General features: G+C 36.6%; 1 protein-coding gene across 1 annotated transcript in view; it reads left to right on the top strand.

Moving 5' to 3' along the window:
• The window catches only part of FLVCR1 (FLVCR choline and heme transporter 1), a 36,707-nt gene extending 22,048 nt beyond the window's left edge, over nt 1-14,659 (top strand). Inside the window, exons 4-10 of the mRNA XM_008536334.2 lie at nt 3,997-4,064; nt 4,771-4,874; nt 7,017-7,127; nt 7,612-7,717; nt 7,935-8,046; nt 11,681-11,748; nt 11,915-14,659. Coding sequence (XP_008534556.1) covers nt 3,997-4,064; nt 4,771-4,874; nt 7,017-7,127; nt 7,612-7,717; nt 7,935-8,046; nt 11,681-11,748; nt 11,915-11,989 — 644 coding nt within the window. The 3' untranslated portion in view covers nt 11,990-14,659. The remainder of the gene's footprint in view (nt 1-3,996; nt 4,065-4,770; nt 4,875-7,016; nt 7,128-7,611; nt 7,718-7,934; nt 8,047-11,680; nt 11,749-11,914) is intronic.
• Nucleotides 14,660-15,090: the final 431 nt, after the last annotated feature.

Raw genomic sequence — 15,090 nt, 5'->3', positions numbered from 1 at the left:
AGCAGACTTGCACATGGGATAGCCTGGATAGAGACTACACTCCTAGGACAAGTTTTTAGGATTATATACAGTGTCCAAAACTTAGGAACCAAATAGACTAAGATAAATTTTTTTGAGGTAAGGCTATTTGGAGAAACCATGATCCCTCACTATCCCCACTATTGCTACTTGCTTTCTGAAACTCAGACAAATACCATACTCCAGATTCGGGTAACAGTATTCCTTGCTATTATAATTCTTTATTTTGTTGTCCTTACTCGGGTCTGGAATAGATTCATGATCTCAATAGGATAGAGTGCGGTAGAGTACACTGAGCACAGGCCTCCTTTGTTTCCCTTGGCCTCTCCAGGATAACCTGTGCTTTCCTGAACTCAATGCAGTTATCCAGGGTTGTTTTTTTAAAAAAACTTTTTTTTATTGAAGTAACATTAGTTTATAACATTATGTAAATTTCAGGTGTACATCATTATATTTCGATTTCTGTATAGGGCTAATTGTGTTCACTGCCAAAAGCCTAGTTGTCATCCGTCACCATACAAATCTGCTGTTTTACTCCTTTTGCCCTCCCCCCTCTTTCCCTCTGGTAACCACCATTCTATTCTCTGTATCTATGTGTTTGTTTGTCGTTGTTGTTTTATCTTCCACATATGAATGAAATCATATGGTATTTGGCTTTCTTCATCTGACTTATTTTGCTTAGCACAATACACTTAAGGTCCATCCATGTTGTTGCAAATGGCAAGATTTCATCTTTTCCATAGCTGAGTAGTATTCCATTCTATATAAACCACATCTTCTTTGTTCAGTCATTTGTTGATGGACACAGGTTGTTTCCAAGTCTTGGCTATTGTGAATATTGCTGCAATGAACGTAGTGATGTATATGTCTTTTCAAATTAGTGTTTTTGTGTTCTTTGGATAAATACTGAGAAGTGGAATAGCTAGATCATGTGATAGTTGTATTTTTAATTTTTTGAGGAATCTCCATACTGTTTTGCATAGTGGCTGCACCAGTTTGCACTCCCACCAGCAGTGTATGAGGGTTCCCTTTCCTCCACATCATCTCTGGCACTTGTTATTTCTTGCCTTTTTAATAGCCGTTCTCATGGGCGTGAGGTGATAGCTCACTGTGCTTTTGATTTGCATTTCCCTAATAATTAGGGATATTGAACATCTTTTCAGGTGCCTATTGGCTATATGTATATCTTCTTTGGGAAAATATCTGTTCAGATCCTCTGCCCATTTTTTAATTGGGTTTTTTGTTGTTGTATGAGTTGTTCATATATTTTATCAGATATTTCATATCTTATCAGATATATGATTTGCAAATATCTTCTTCCAGTTATTAGGTTGTCTTTTCATTTTGTTCATGGTTTCTTTTGCCATGCAGAAGCTTTTTGGTTTAATGTAGTCCCATTTGTTTATTTTTTTCTTTTGTTTCTCTTGTCTGAGGAGAAATGATATTCAAAAAGATATCGCTAAGACTGATGTCAAAGAGTATATTGTGGATGTTTTCTTCTGGGAGTTTTATGTGCATTCAAGTCTTTAATCCATTGTGAGTTAATTTTTGTGTATGGTGAAAGATAATGGTCTGCTTTCATTCTTTTGCATGTGGCATTTGCCAGTTTTCCCACCATCATTTATTGAAGAGACTATCCTTTCTCCACCTAGGAGTTTCTGATGAGATCTTTAGACCACCTATAGGCCTCATCCTGCAATCTCCATTTTAAACAGAGTTTGTAATGGAACTTGACTAATTCCAAAATTCCTGTGAGAGAAGTAAGGGCCAAGAACAACAAAGATAATTTTGATGAAGAACAAAGTGAGGGACTCATTCTCGGACATCAAGATTTATAAAGCAATGGTAATTGAGATGCCATATATGATCAAGGGACAGACAATTACATCACTGGAACAGAACAGAGAGCCCAGGGACCTACCCCTGGGTATCAGTTGGCATAGGCTAGGTGGTATTATAACAATGAAACCCTGCCAAAAAATCTTAGTGGCCTAACGCATCAAAAGTTTATTTCTTACCAATGCTACATGTTCACTGTGAATTGGCAGCAATGTTCTGCTCATCACAGTTACTCAGGGATCTAGGCTGACATCTCAGTACCTGCTTCCATGATTACGAAGGCAGAAAATGGGAAATGTCACTTTGGCTCACAAAGTCATATGGGCATGACACTAAGTACCTGAAAAGAGGAAAACTAGAATATTTGTGAACAGCTCTAATGACTTAGATCATTATGTATATATGAAAACTTGATGTTTGGCACAAGAGAAACTATATACTAAATTGTTGTGGGATAATTGATTATCCATACAGGAAAAATAAAGTAAAAATTAGGTCTCTACATCATACCATGCACAAAAATGAATCATAGTGGATTAAAGACGAAAGGGTAAAAATTAGAATGTTAAAGTTTTAGAAGTGACTATTGGAAGTCGTCTTTAGTATTTTTAAAAGAATTTCTTAATACAAAAAACATAAACCCTAAAGAAAAAGATTGATAAATATGATTACGTTAAAATAATGGTCTTTTCTAAAAAGACACCATTTAAAGTGAAAAGACAAGACATAGACTATGAGAAAATGTCTGCAAGTCATATATAGCCAACAAAGGCTTAGTACCTACAATACAAAAATAGCTCCTACTAATGAATGAGAAAAGAACAAACAATCCAAGGAAACTAAAGGACGTTTGTGTCTTTGTGTATGGGTGTATTGCTTCTATATGATGCTCAGCCTTACTAGTAATCAAGGAAATGCAAATCAAAACCAGAGCAAGATACAATGTCACATACATTCAAATTGGCAAAAAAAAAGTTTTTAATCTGATGAAAACAGATTTGGCAAGCATGTGGAGTAAAGGAACTCTGCTGTTAGTATAAACTGATACAGCTGTTTTGAAGAGCAATTTGGTTATACGCAGAAAGTAGAAGTTCTACTCCTAGATATATATTCAGAAGAACCCTTATACATAAGAACAAAAATTAATATTCATTGCAATATTGTTTTAAATAGTGAAAAATTGGAAAAAGCCTTATTGACAGGATGATAATTAAATTGAAGTATATTCACACAATGGACTATTATACAGCAGAGAAAACTAATGAGCTAGAACTGAAAGTATCAAAATGGATAAATCTCAAAACCATAGTATTGAATGATAAGAGCAAGTTGCACATGGATACAAATAGTATACTATTTACATAAAGTTTAAATACATGCTGAATCATTCTAATCGTTGTTTATGGATTCACATATATTGTAATATCTAAAATAATGAGTAGCAAGGTCTGGATGGGGTTACCTCTGAGAAAGCACATGAGAGAGGAATAGGATTAGGGAAGGTCTGGAAAATGCATCTGAAGCAAAGTTGGCAACATGCCAACGCTTGACAAAGCTGGGTGATGAGTCATGGTACTTTCAAATTATTCTTTGTACTATTTTGTATGCTCAAAATATTTCATAATAAAGAGAGAGGGAAATAATAAACTTAAGTCTCAGCTAGGTTAAGAGACTTAACTAAAGTCATGCAGTGTGTGCAAGGAAACACCATGATTCAAACAAGTCATGCTTCCCGATAACTGGCTGTTTTTATTTTCTCTTTTTAAGTATTCTTTCATTAATATTGTATTACTGATTGCCTTGTAAGTCTTTGATGCAGGGATGAGATCTCTGAAGCAGAGATTTTCTCTTGTGCTTTAGCATTCATTAGCTTGAGTACATTGTACGTGCTTGATTGCCATATAGAGTGTTTTGTGTGGGGATGATTTATGGCCGGTATATCTGAATCTAAATAATAAGAAATGGTGTAAGGACATAATCTCTGGTAAGTTGAGGTGTTATATTGATCAGTCCACGTGCTAAGGGGGAATAGCAAGAGTTCTTCATTTTCTCTATCAGCTGTCTGAGAAATACTTTATATTTTCACAACTGTCATGAACTAGTTAACGGTACATTTATAGTTTTCCGTTATTGTTGTAGGTATCATGACTGGAGCATTTTATTCAGTCTCAACATTATTAAATCAAATGATACTGACGTATTATAAGGTAAGCTTTTACCTACATTTGTTGAATGTCTGGCCCAGAAATTTTCTTTAGCAATATAATTCCTGTTAGCATGATCATAAGATTAAAGATTTATGACCTTGTTGCTGTGAAAGATTTATGTTTGTTTTAATTGAGAATACATTTAATACAATTTATAAAACGTATGAGATGGAAAGCAGAAGTTATTGTTGCTTTGACAATACCTAAATCTTTTTGTTATTCTTTTTTTAAAGAAAGTGTGACAGGTTATATGGAAAAAGACAAAGAAAAAACTTTAAGGGAATCCAACACAAGTATACAGGAGTAAATATCAAGTGATGAACCTCTCTTTGTTTTTGAAAGGAGAAAACAGTTGTAATATGTAAAAGCTATCAGATTAACCTTCTTTTCAGACATCTATGAATTAGTTAAGAATTCTAACAACATGCTTGTACTTCTAACCTCATGGAGGATCAGGAAAAATTTCCTTTTTGATTTCTCCTATATTTTAGCGGTGGTTTTTTTTTTTTTTGGTTTTAAAATAGAATGTCCTTTATATATGCGTTACCTGTCCCCACCCACATCACCCTAACACACATACTGAATCTTCCTATTGTTTGCTTAATTTTGTCTGATTACTTCCAATGACTATGAAAGGGTATGGGAATGTGAAGGATCTGTTTGAGTTAGAAGTATCTGATTAACTTCTTATGAAAATTCTTTTAAGGGAGAAGAAGTGAATGCTGGAAGGATTGGCCTAACACTGGTAGTGGCTGGAATGGTGGGCTCTATTCTTTGTGGCTTATGGCTGGATTATACCAAAACATACAAGTAAGTGAAAGTAGATAAAATGTATGGTGTACAACCTAAGATTTTTTGGTTTTAAAGAAAACATTGCTTTTTATTTTAAGAAATTTTTAGAAGTATTAGTACTAAAAGACTTGGATTCTAGACACTCTGAGGTTCCCTTCACTTCCAAATGTTTCCATAGGCTAAATATTGTCTTATTTTATCAGTCGTATTTATTTCAAATTTGAGAAGCTGGATTCCTAATGAATCTTCTTCCCCTCTAATAATACTCATATGTACCACTTCAGAAGGGATCATTTCTATTCTAAAATAAGCCCTTTCTGAGAAACATTTGACTTTTGACAGAAACTGTGTACTGTTCTTTTCTCATGTGAGCATAAAACAAACAAAAAGTTGTTCTTTTCTACCAAAAAATTATTATTGAGCATAGGCCTTTTTTTGGTAAAAAGTTTTTGGCTAAAATGCCCCCAAACTATAGCACCACTTAACTATAAGATGATACATAATATTTTCCTGCTTATTAATCGCCCATCTATACAGAACCGGCGAGATGCTCATACAGAAGAGAAAGAGAGTAATCCCAACTGGGAGACTGAGAAGCGGGTGTCAGAGGCCGCATGTTTTGCACCAAGCCTTAAAAGAATAGCTACATTTTTTTTAACAGGCATAGACTTCTCATCTGCTTGGGAGAAATGAATGAGTGGAACGGTGAATGAATGAAGTGTGGAACTGTGTCCTCCTACACACCTTTCAAGGCCCAAGATATGTTTGATACCATTATCTAAATAAACCCTTCCAGAATACCTTTGATCTTGAAATTCTCAAAGATCATTCTCCCATGCTTTAAGACAACACTTGGTGCAGCTTCGTTATTATGAAGTGGTGGCTTAGAGTGAAACCCATTAATGTGTAGATGAAGGGCACCTTACCCAGCAAGGGCTCCCACCTGATACGCATAAAGAGCCAAATATTACAGGCATCAGGTTTGGGGAAAAGAAAAATAGCTTTATTTGCGAGATTGATCTTCAAGGAAATGGGAGGCATATGCTCTCAGATCTGTCTCCCCAATCCAGGGCTTGGGGCAGAATTTATGGGATGAAGGGCAGGGCCGTCTGAAGTGTGGAGATAGATGAATGGAGGTAAAGAGAAGTGAGGTAATGGATGACCTATATGCAAGCATAGGCAAGCTTCATGGCTCTTCATAGGACACATGTTCACAAAAGGGTGGTGTTAGCATCATCTGAGGATGGAGTTAGCCTGATCTGAGGGTAGAGTTTTCAGCCCTTTGACATCAAAAAGATCACTTATTGGGCATTTGTGCAGGCCCACTTGATGGGTTGGTAGTCTCAACTGGCCTGAACTGGACAAGGGGTCTCCATTCCTGAAAAACCACTCTTAATTACTCTGTTGATAAGATGGAGTCAGCTGAACTGGTCCCAGAGGGTCCATGCTTACAAGCGTATGTAAAGGATTAAATTTATTAATAGTCTTTAGTCCATTATGTAATTAGAAAACTTGATAGGCATAGAAATTGGTTCTTTGTTGCCCTGGCTCTCTTCTCAGGGTAACTCCCATTCATACACCAAACTCCTGCTGTGTGCATCGCTCTTAGCTAGGAATTGTGGCAAGGAAGTATGATCCGTGTCCTTAAGACCCTTGTGGTGTAAATGGGGAAGATAGGGCATTCACATATGAAAAGTTAAATAATGATATAACAGACTAACATAGATAATCATAAGTTCTTCCAATAGCAGTCAAGTGCCAGTTATGTAGACGGTATAATGATAAGGAAGTTTGGAAGAAAGAAACTTGGAAGCTGCAGTGGTTAGGAAAGGCATTTTGGAAGAGGTGGAATTTGAATCTTGAAATACAAATAGGGAACTATCCCATTTGGTGGCATAAAAATGATTGTATCCAAATGAATATGCCTTCCTGTCTGAGCATTGGATATGGTGTGGGTTTTATTGTCTGATGCTATTGAATCTTAAGTCTTAAGCTTTGAAGTCCACACTCTGGTAGAAACATTTTCCACAGATAAGGAAAACCTAATCTTGGAAACCACAGAATTATTACTGTATAGACAGAGCAGTGGCTAGCCATATGATTTTTATGTGCCTAGGAAAATCAGACAAAATACTAACAATTTTGTTATTTTTGTTTTAGACAGACCACTCTGATAGTTTACATTTTGTCTTTTGTTGGAATGGTTATATTTACTTTCACATTGGACCTTGGATACATTATCATCGTGTTTATTACTGGAGGGGTGCTTGGGTAAGCATCAAATGTGTTTAGGAGGAATGACAGCATGCCCTTACAATTCTGAAGTATTATTACCGTGGTTTTTAATTTTTAAAGTTTATCCAAAGTTTCTTTAGTATTTTAAACTTTAAAGAATCTATCCTGTGCATATAAATGTGTAATTCTTTAGAAATATTAAAAATAGTTTAAAATTTGATATATAGGTGAAAAATGGATAAGCTTCACTTAATCCAAGTAATTTTATTTAGTTAGAAAGACAACTTAGAAAACTAGAGGTAAGTTTGTCTCTGAAAAAAATTAGGAATTGTTTTGCTTCTCAGTTCTCGTGACCTTGGGCTGACTGGTGAATAATACTAGTGCCTTACTTTCACGTATTAACTTCAAAATATTTACTTATTTGATCATTAGAATAAGCCTGAGAAGTAGAATGATTGCCTCAATATGTAATAATGTCCTTCTGTTAATTCTTTCTGTAATTCTGGATTTATTTTCTTAGTTTCTTCATGACTGGTTACCTTCCCTTGGGTTTTGAATTTGCAGTTGAAATCACTTACCCTGAATCTGAAGGTACTTCCTCTGGTCTCCTTAATGCTGCCGCGCAGGTAAGCCTCTGATTTCTCTGAAACCTGAGATGATTAGTTTACCGAATGTTCTAATGGGTAATGAATTTGACCATAGTTTTTGTTTTAAAAATTATACCTTTCAATCAATGTTTCTGGAAGCCAAATCATCTGAATAAAATAGTTAAGATCTGGGAAGAACATTACACTTATTTTAAAGACGTAAACAATAAAAATTATTTCTCTTATTTTATTTTAGATATTTGGAATTTTGTTCACATTGGCTCAAGGAATGCTCACATCAAACTATAGTCCTAAGGCAGGGAACATTTTCCTCTGTGTTTGGATGTTTGTAGGCATCGTTTTAACAGGTAAATTAGGGTATGTTCTTGGCAAAAAGACTTGTGTCATGTTGTCTTCATATTTTCATGTATATTGATTCTCAGTGACGTGGCAGAACTCATAAAAAAAAATGAAGTAAAAAGCAGGATGTTATTTGTTTTCTTCCAAGGATATGAACCTATTAATTCATTTTTCAGGTTTCAAATTCAGTGCCATTACTATGCATTGAAAACAAAACTTTTATATCGAGAGTCAGTGAAGACCTGGAGTGAGCAGACCCGGGTTCAAGTTCTGATTCTGCTGCTCACTAGCTGTTTGACTTTAGACAAGTTTCTTAACCTCTCAAATCCTCCTTTCCTCATTTATATAATAAAGTATTAAAAAGCCTGCGTTACGGGGTTGCTATGAGGATTAACTGAGGCGGTTCATGGAAAGCTCGTAGTGTAGTGTCTGGCACCTAGGACATGCCCAACCACGTTAGCTATTATTATAACGTGATAGTGGCAGTAAGAAGTCAAATGGTGGTAGTGGAAATAGCATGTGGAATGGTTAGCCCATTCTTAGACTTCTCAGGTATTGAGAAGGATACGTTGTGAGAAATGCATTGTTAGGAGCTTTTGTCATTGGGTGAACACCATAGAATATACTTACACAAACCTAGATGGTATAGACTACTACACACCTGGGGAGTGCATGATTGTAATCAGAATAGACATGGGCAGGAAAGAGAATAGTGCCCCATCGCCCAAGAACGAGCGTGTAAAAGAACTTTTATCCGTAGTTTTCCAGGCACATAAGTGTTTGAATTTGGAAGTAAGACGTCTGTCCGGCAGTGCTTCCAGCCCATGTTGGCTTCTACTGTTATTTCAGTTTGTTGATTTCTTTCTGCATCCCTTTACCAATATAAGAGACAGATCTATCAGAAAGAGGTGAATCAAGGCTGCTTTTTGTGTTCATTGAATACCTGATCATTCTTTTTGAAACCCCCAATATGAAATCTTACCAGTGGTAAACATTTATTTTCGAAATACACAAACACCTAAGGTCACTATGTTCATTCATTATGTTCAAAGAGAGTAAATGTAACCTGTGTCCTCAAAGGAAAACATCTTATGATGGGGGAGGTTTTTCCCTCATTCTTTTCAGTTAGTAAAATGAAGCATACAAAACTGTGAAAAACGTGATACATTGACTGCTTTAACTACTGATCTGTCATAAATAATTCCGTCTTGGTTCTTAATTTCCAAGGAAGTAACACGTCTGTCAAATAGACTGTTACTGTTGGACCAAAAAAGGGAGGAATTTTGTACTTTTTCACATCATTTTTGTAATAAGATTCATAAATGTTAATTCAAAGAAATCAAGCCTAGAAAACTAAGATGTGAAAAATGATCTTTAAAATTGTTTCACTTTGCTACGTTTACCATCGAAAAATGCTAATTAATTTCCCTCAACTGTTGAGTATTTTACTGGACCAAGTGTGATGGGTTTTCTATCCAGTGTTTGTATATTGTATCGACAGGAAAGGGGACTGAGAAATTCATGAGGTGTGATAAAGGTGGTACCTTTTCTCTTTACATTTTCTTTCCTAGAAGTGCTGGGAGTTCTTGTTTTGACATAGAAATTAGCATTTGAATGCAGTGCATTTTGCTTTTCCAGGACTGACAGCTCTCTGTACTGCATATTATTTGTCCCTAGCTCATCTGTGTGTCCATTGAAAAAAATGGATGATAATGCCATTCATAGTGTTTCTAAATTCCATAATTAGTATTAATGGTAAAGAAATACATTTTCTCCCTGTTAGAAAAATGAGTGAGTAGCCTCTTTGATTTGGCAAATTGTACAACATTGTAGAGCTGATCAGTCAATGGCAATCATTGCTGCGATTTAAAGCAACATAGTTGTTCTAATATCTAAACTGCTTTTAAATATGGTCTCATTCCACAACATCACCAGTTTCTTCTTCTTCCTCTTCTTCTTCTTCTTTTTTTCTTTTTGGTGAGGAAGATGGGACCTGAGCTAACATCTGTTGCCATTCTTTTTGTTTGAGGAAGATTGTCTCTGAGCTAATGTCTGTGCAAGTCTTCCTCTATTTTTCTATGTGGGACACCACCACAACTTGGCTTGGTGATCAGGGTGTGTAGGTCCGCACCTGGGATCTGAACCTGCAAACTCCAGGCGGCTGAAGCGGAGCACGTGAACTTAACCACTATGCCACCAGGCCACCTCATCACCGGTTTCTTTAAAATCATTTAAATGCACTCAGAAAGGCCATATTTATATATATCCAATTAGCTCAGCATAAATATTTGAATTTCTGAAATGTTGGTATCAGTAATGGAGCAGAATTATAAGAGGCAGTGTGAATTTCAAAGGAAGCTTTAGACTTTTAGTACATTGGTTTTACTTTCATCTTTTACTTTTATTTTGCTTTATGACTGATTAGATTACTTAATTACCCCCAAACTTATATCTTCTTTTCTTGTTTTACACTCTCCTTGAGCAGTCTGTGGCTTTACCACTTTAACACAGTAACTTCCAAATCTTTATGTCCAGACCCAGATCTCTTTTACATTTCAGGCCAATATATCCAATTACGTGTCGGTCCCTGACCTGGATGTCCCGTGGAAGTCTGATCCTCAGCCTGTCCAGAACTCAACTTACCATCTTCCCACCACACCTCTTCCTCTCACATTTTCCTTTTCATTAACTAGGACCACCATCTGTTCATTGCCCAAGAAAACTCTCAAGTCACTCACTTTTTTCTTTCTCCCTTCCCTCCATTTTTTGTATTCTATCAAGTCACCAAAGCTTATTGGTTCTATTCTAAAATATGTCTCTGAAATCTGTCCCTGTATCCCTATGTCTCACATTGAGGATTACTCTGTTTCAGCAGGATCGAAGCCCCTGTCTGACCTTCCTGCCTCTGGTCTTGTTGCTGCTAGTCATCCTCCACGGAGCTGCCAGGCTGACCTCCCTAATACGTGGGCCTGGTCGCGTCCTTCCCTACTCAGATGGAAACTCCTTAACACAGTGGACACCATACCTCGAACCCAGCCTCATTTCCTGCCACCTCCGCCCTGTGCTAATGCTCCAATGATCTCAAACTACCTCCAGTGCCAAGAACAGGCCATACTCTTTCTGTCCTGATTTTTTGCATATACTTTTTTCTGCCTGCCTGGAATGCCTTCCTCTCTCCTCTTCCCTGCTGAAGGAGTTCTTCCTCAGTTTTCAAGTTGCAGTTCACGTGTCCCCTCTGGCAAGCCTTCTCTGATGGCTTTTGGCTGACACAGGCATTTTTTCTCCCATGCTCCCACTGCACCTTGTACATGCCTGCATTTATTGCAGTTAGACTAAAATGTTATAATTCTTGCATGTCAGTATTTCTCTAGATTGGAGGGTCATTTAGGGAAAGAATTGCACTTTCCATCTTAGTGTCTTTGGTTCCTAGCATCCTGTATGTGTTCACTAATGAATGACTTGCTAATTAAGTTAATGGCTCAGAGAAGTACTATTATTTTTTCAGGCTATGAGATTGCTATTGAATATTATGGTGCTATAGTGTGCTAAATTTGACGATATCAAAAAAGACTCTGCACTGCTTAGAGAAAAGTATATTCGTATGTACTCTATGGTAACCACATTGATGCTTCTCTGTTTCAGCATTAATCAAGTCTGATTTGAGAAGACACAATATAAATATAGGAATTACAAATGGTGATATTAAAGCTGTAAGTAATGAAAATTTTTATTATACTGTTTAGAAATGTGTGCATAGAATAAGTATGAAACAAATCTATCTAGTCAGTTGTTTTATATTCTTGAGCCAACTGTTGATCTGTCATAATGACTTATGCCAGATACTATACATTTTTTATCTTCTGATTCTTTCTACAGGTACCAGTTGATAGTCCTGCAGATCAAGAAGCAAAAGCTATTATAATGTCCAAGCAGGCAGAATCAGCAATTTGAGGTGAAAGGAAAAGTTGATGTCGTGTGATAATTGAGCAGTAAGGCTTGGTTTATAGATTATGGGGTATGGATACTTAGTTGAAAATTATCACATGACTCCTAAACTTTATTACTGTTTTGCTTAATTGTTAATTTAAGCAATATTTTGCTAAAATTACTTTTGCTTACATCATTTTAACACTACCGTTTTTCTAATGAAGATCCCATTTTTAGTCTTAAATTGTCAATCTGAAAGTAAGCTTCTTGACATTTATTTTTCAAAAGTAAATATTTTTCTTTTTTGTAGAAAATGGAGGCTTAGGAGGCTTTAAAATAATATTGAGGTTTAATCCCTGTAAGTTACATAAGAGTATGTGTGGTTTCTCTATGAAAATATCCAGTGGAACCAAGTATACGATATGTTCCTGATTGGCCCTCTCTCCGTCGTTCCTGCCAGCTGTCCCAGCCCCTCAGCGTGCCGGCATGACACCTAACCCCCCAGAGGACGGTGTTGGGGTGAGACCTCCAGATGACCTCTGAGATTTTTCCCATTTCTTATATTCTTGTTACAAAGTGCTTTGTAACAGATGGTGTCAATGGCTATAAAAGCTGTGTACAGGCTGAACCCATGACTTTGGTCTTAGACTTACGTTCTATTTAAGCTAAGGAGCCCAGGCACAGGCTTATCTTGAATTTTTCTCTGTGCTGCCTTCCTATCATGGTATAAATGCTACCACTCTATTTTTTCACTCCAACTTGAAATAGAGTAGTTTTGTACCCATTGCCTTTTTTACTCTCTCATTTTTTTCAATATAGAACTTTCTAGTAAGAAAATGCCATCTTATATGTTACTGGCTTTTTCATGATTTTTTGTATTACACCTTATACTTTTGCCTTGAAGTTTCCGAGATAAGGAAATCTATAATAACTTCAGATAGCCTATGTTTCCATTTAATGGAAACCTCTTGAAATGCTCTCTATTCTAGTTCTCAGTATCATTTTTTGTGACCATTCTCTTCTGAGGAATACTGTGCCCAGGTACGTGCTCCCTCAGCGTCGGGGGAGTGTATCTTCACCATAGAGTGTACACAGTCTCCGTACTGTTGGAACAGTCTGCTCTTTCACATGCTCAGGGTAAGGAGAGTAGGACCAAATGTGTTTCCACAGTGCCTACCACTGCGTTTCATTTACAGTGAGAATTTAAATGTTCATGTCCTGACTCTCTAAGCTGATAGAGAATATCTTATGAGTAATGACATTTAAGCACCCATAATACTTGTATTATGTCCAAGTAAACGAAAAAAAAGCTGTCAGGTATATTCTTGCATACCCTTGAAGTGAATTAGCAATTCTGATTTGGGCATAGCCTATGTCTTGCTTTATATTCAAGCTATAACATTCTCTGTGATCAAACAACGGTAAATTTTGTAGAGTCTCACCCTGGAGAATGTGTTACCAGAAGTTAGCTGGGACTCAGGACCTCCGGGGCCATGTCCTGGGTCTGTTTCTCACTGTCCCTGTAACTCTCCGGGCAGCATTTCCTCATCCATATAATGAATGTGATCAATTTAATCTCAAAGGTCTTTTGTGAATCTTAAATGCTTTCATCGTAGGGTAGATCAGATCATTGTAGCATAAGAACTTAAATCTAGCTAGAGAAAAATTCCCTGGACAAATGGATACACAACAGTGATTGTTTCTTTCTACATACAGGGAATTTAAAATCTGACTTTTTAGCCTTTTTATTCAGTTGGTGATCACTCAGGCAGAATATGCTGAATCATTAACTTCCTTATTTATTTACTTCACTGGTTTTATGGCCGAAAATATATTTTAAGGCCCCTTCTCTAAGTAACTGTTTTTATTTTTAAACTGTGAATGTTGTTTAAAATAATCATGTATTTGTTGAGTTCCTGAGGTTTTGAACACATTACAGATAAAAGTTGGAATGCTTTATTTCTGAAAAGCATATACATATATGTCATGTGTATTTTTCCTTGTTGATTAGGAAAAGGATGAAATATGTGATAAAACATAAAATGAACTGAGAATTTTTCTGTATTTTGAATTAAAGTTGACTGTAATATGTCAAACAAAAATGTCTTATAATTCTATGTTGTATCTTTGGAAAATGTTGTTGGGTAACCATAACCTGTGTAACTTTTAATCAAATGATTTTAGAAAGAAACTAGATATTTTCAAAAACTGTCACCTTTATAAATGTTGCAAATATAGCTTTTCCTTCTTCTTCTTCTTCTTTTTTTTGGGGGGGTGAGGAAGATTGGCCCTGAGCTGACATCTGTTGCTAATCTTCCTCTTTTTGCTTGAGGAAGATTGGCCCTGAGCTAACATCTGTGCTGATCTTCCTCTATTTTGTATGTGGGTTGCTGCCACAGTGTGGCTGCTGACGAGTGGTGTAGGTCTCACCCAGGAACTGAACCTGGGCTGCTGAAGCCGAGTGTGCTGAACTTAACCACTAGGCCATGGGGCCGGCCCCAGCAAATATTGCTTTTGCCTTTTGTGAATGTTGGAGAAATGTCTTTAAAAATATGTTTAGGTGTTAACCCAGAGTATTGCTGGAAGAATGCCTAAGTCTTTTTTAATGTTCTAATTTTTGCTTTTTGTATTATTTATCTGTATGCTTGTTCTTCAGTATTTCAGATTTGAAATAAATTTATTTTTTTAATGTAATTTTGTATGGCTTTTTTTTTCTTTAAATTTTAAGTTTATTCTTAGGCACACATGGGAAATGGAAAGGGGTTATGTGATTTCAGAATGGACGAGGGAAGGAGAGAGGTGGTTTGTGGAACACAGGGAAACAAAGTCAAACCAAGGTCAGGGCTAAAACAGCAAGGTAGCGAGGGCTGTGTCTCCTCTTCTTACTCTGGTGCCCACCCTGCCTTCAGGCAGATGGGCCGCCTTGAGTGAGCCATCATGGCCACAACACCTAAGCTTCCGACTTTTCTCTCTCTTTCTCTCCTGGTAGCGTGTGCCTGTATTGTACCTTATTCCTGGAGTATGCGTCACTTTTCCTCAAGGCCTTTCTGATTAATATAATAAAACCAATCTGTAAGTGTCTTCATTGAAAAATAGGGTATGATGAACATTCATTCTTCGTAATG

The sequence above is a fragment of the Equus przewalskii genome, chromosome 23 (assembly GCF_037783145.1).
Source record: "Equus przewalskii isolate Varuska chromosome 23, EquPr2, whole genome shotgun sequence".
Classification (NCBI taxonomy): domain Eukaryota; kingdom Metazoa; phylum Chordata; class Mammalia; order Perissodactyla; family Equidae; genus Equus; species Equus przewalskii.
The sequence above is the reverse complement of the archived record's forward strand: the minus strand, read 5'-3'. Positions and strand labels throughout refer to the sequence as shown.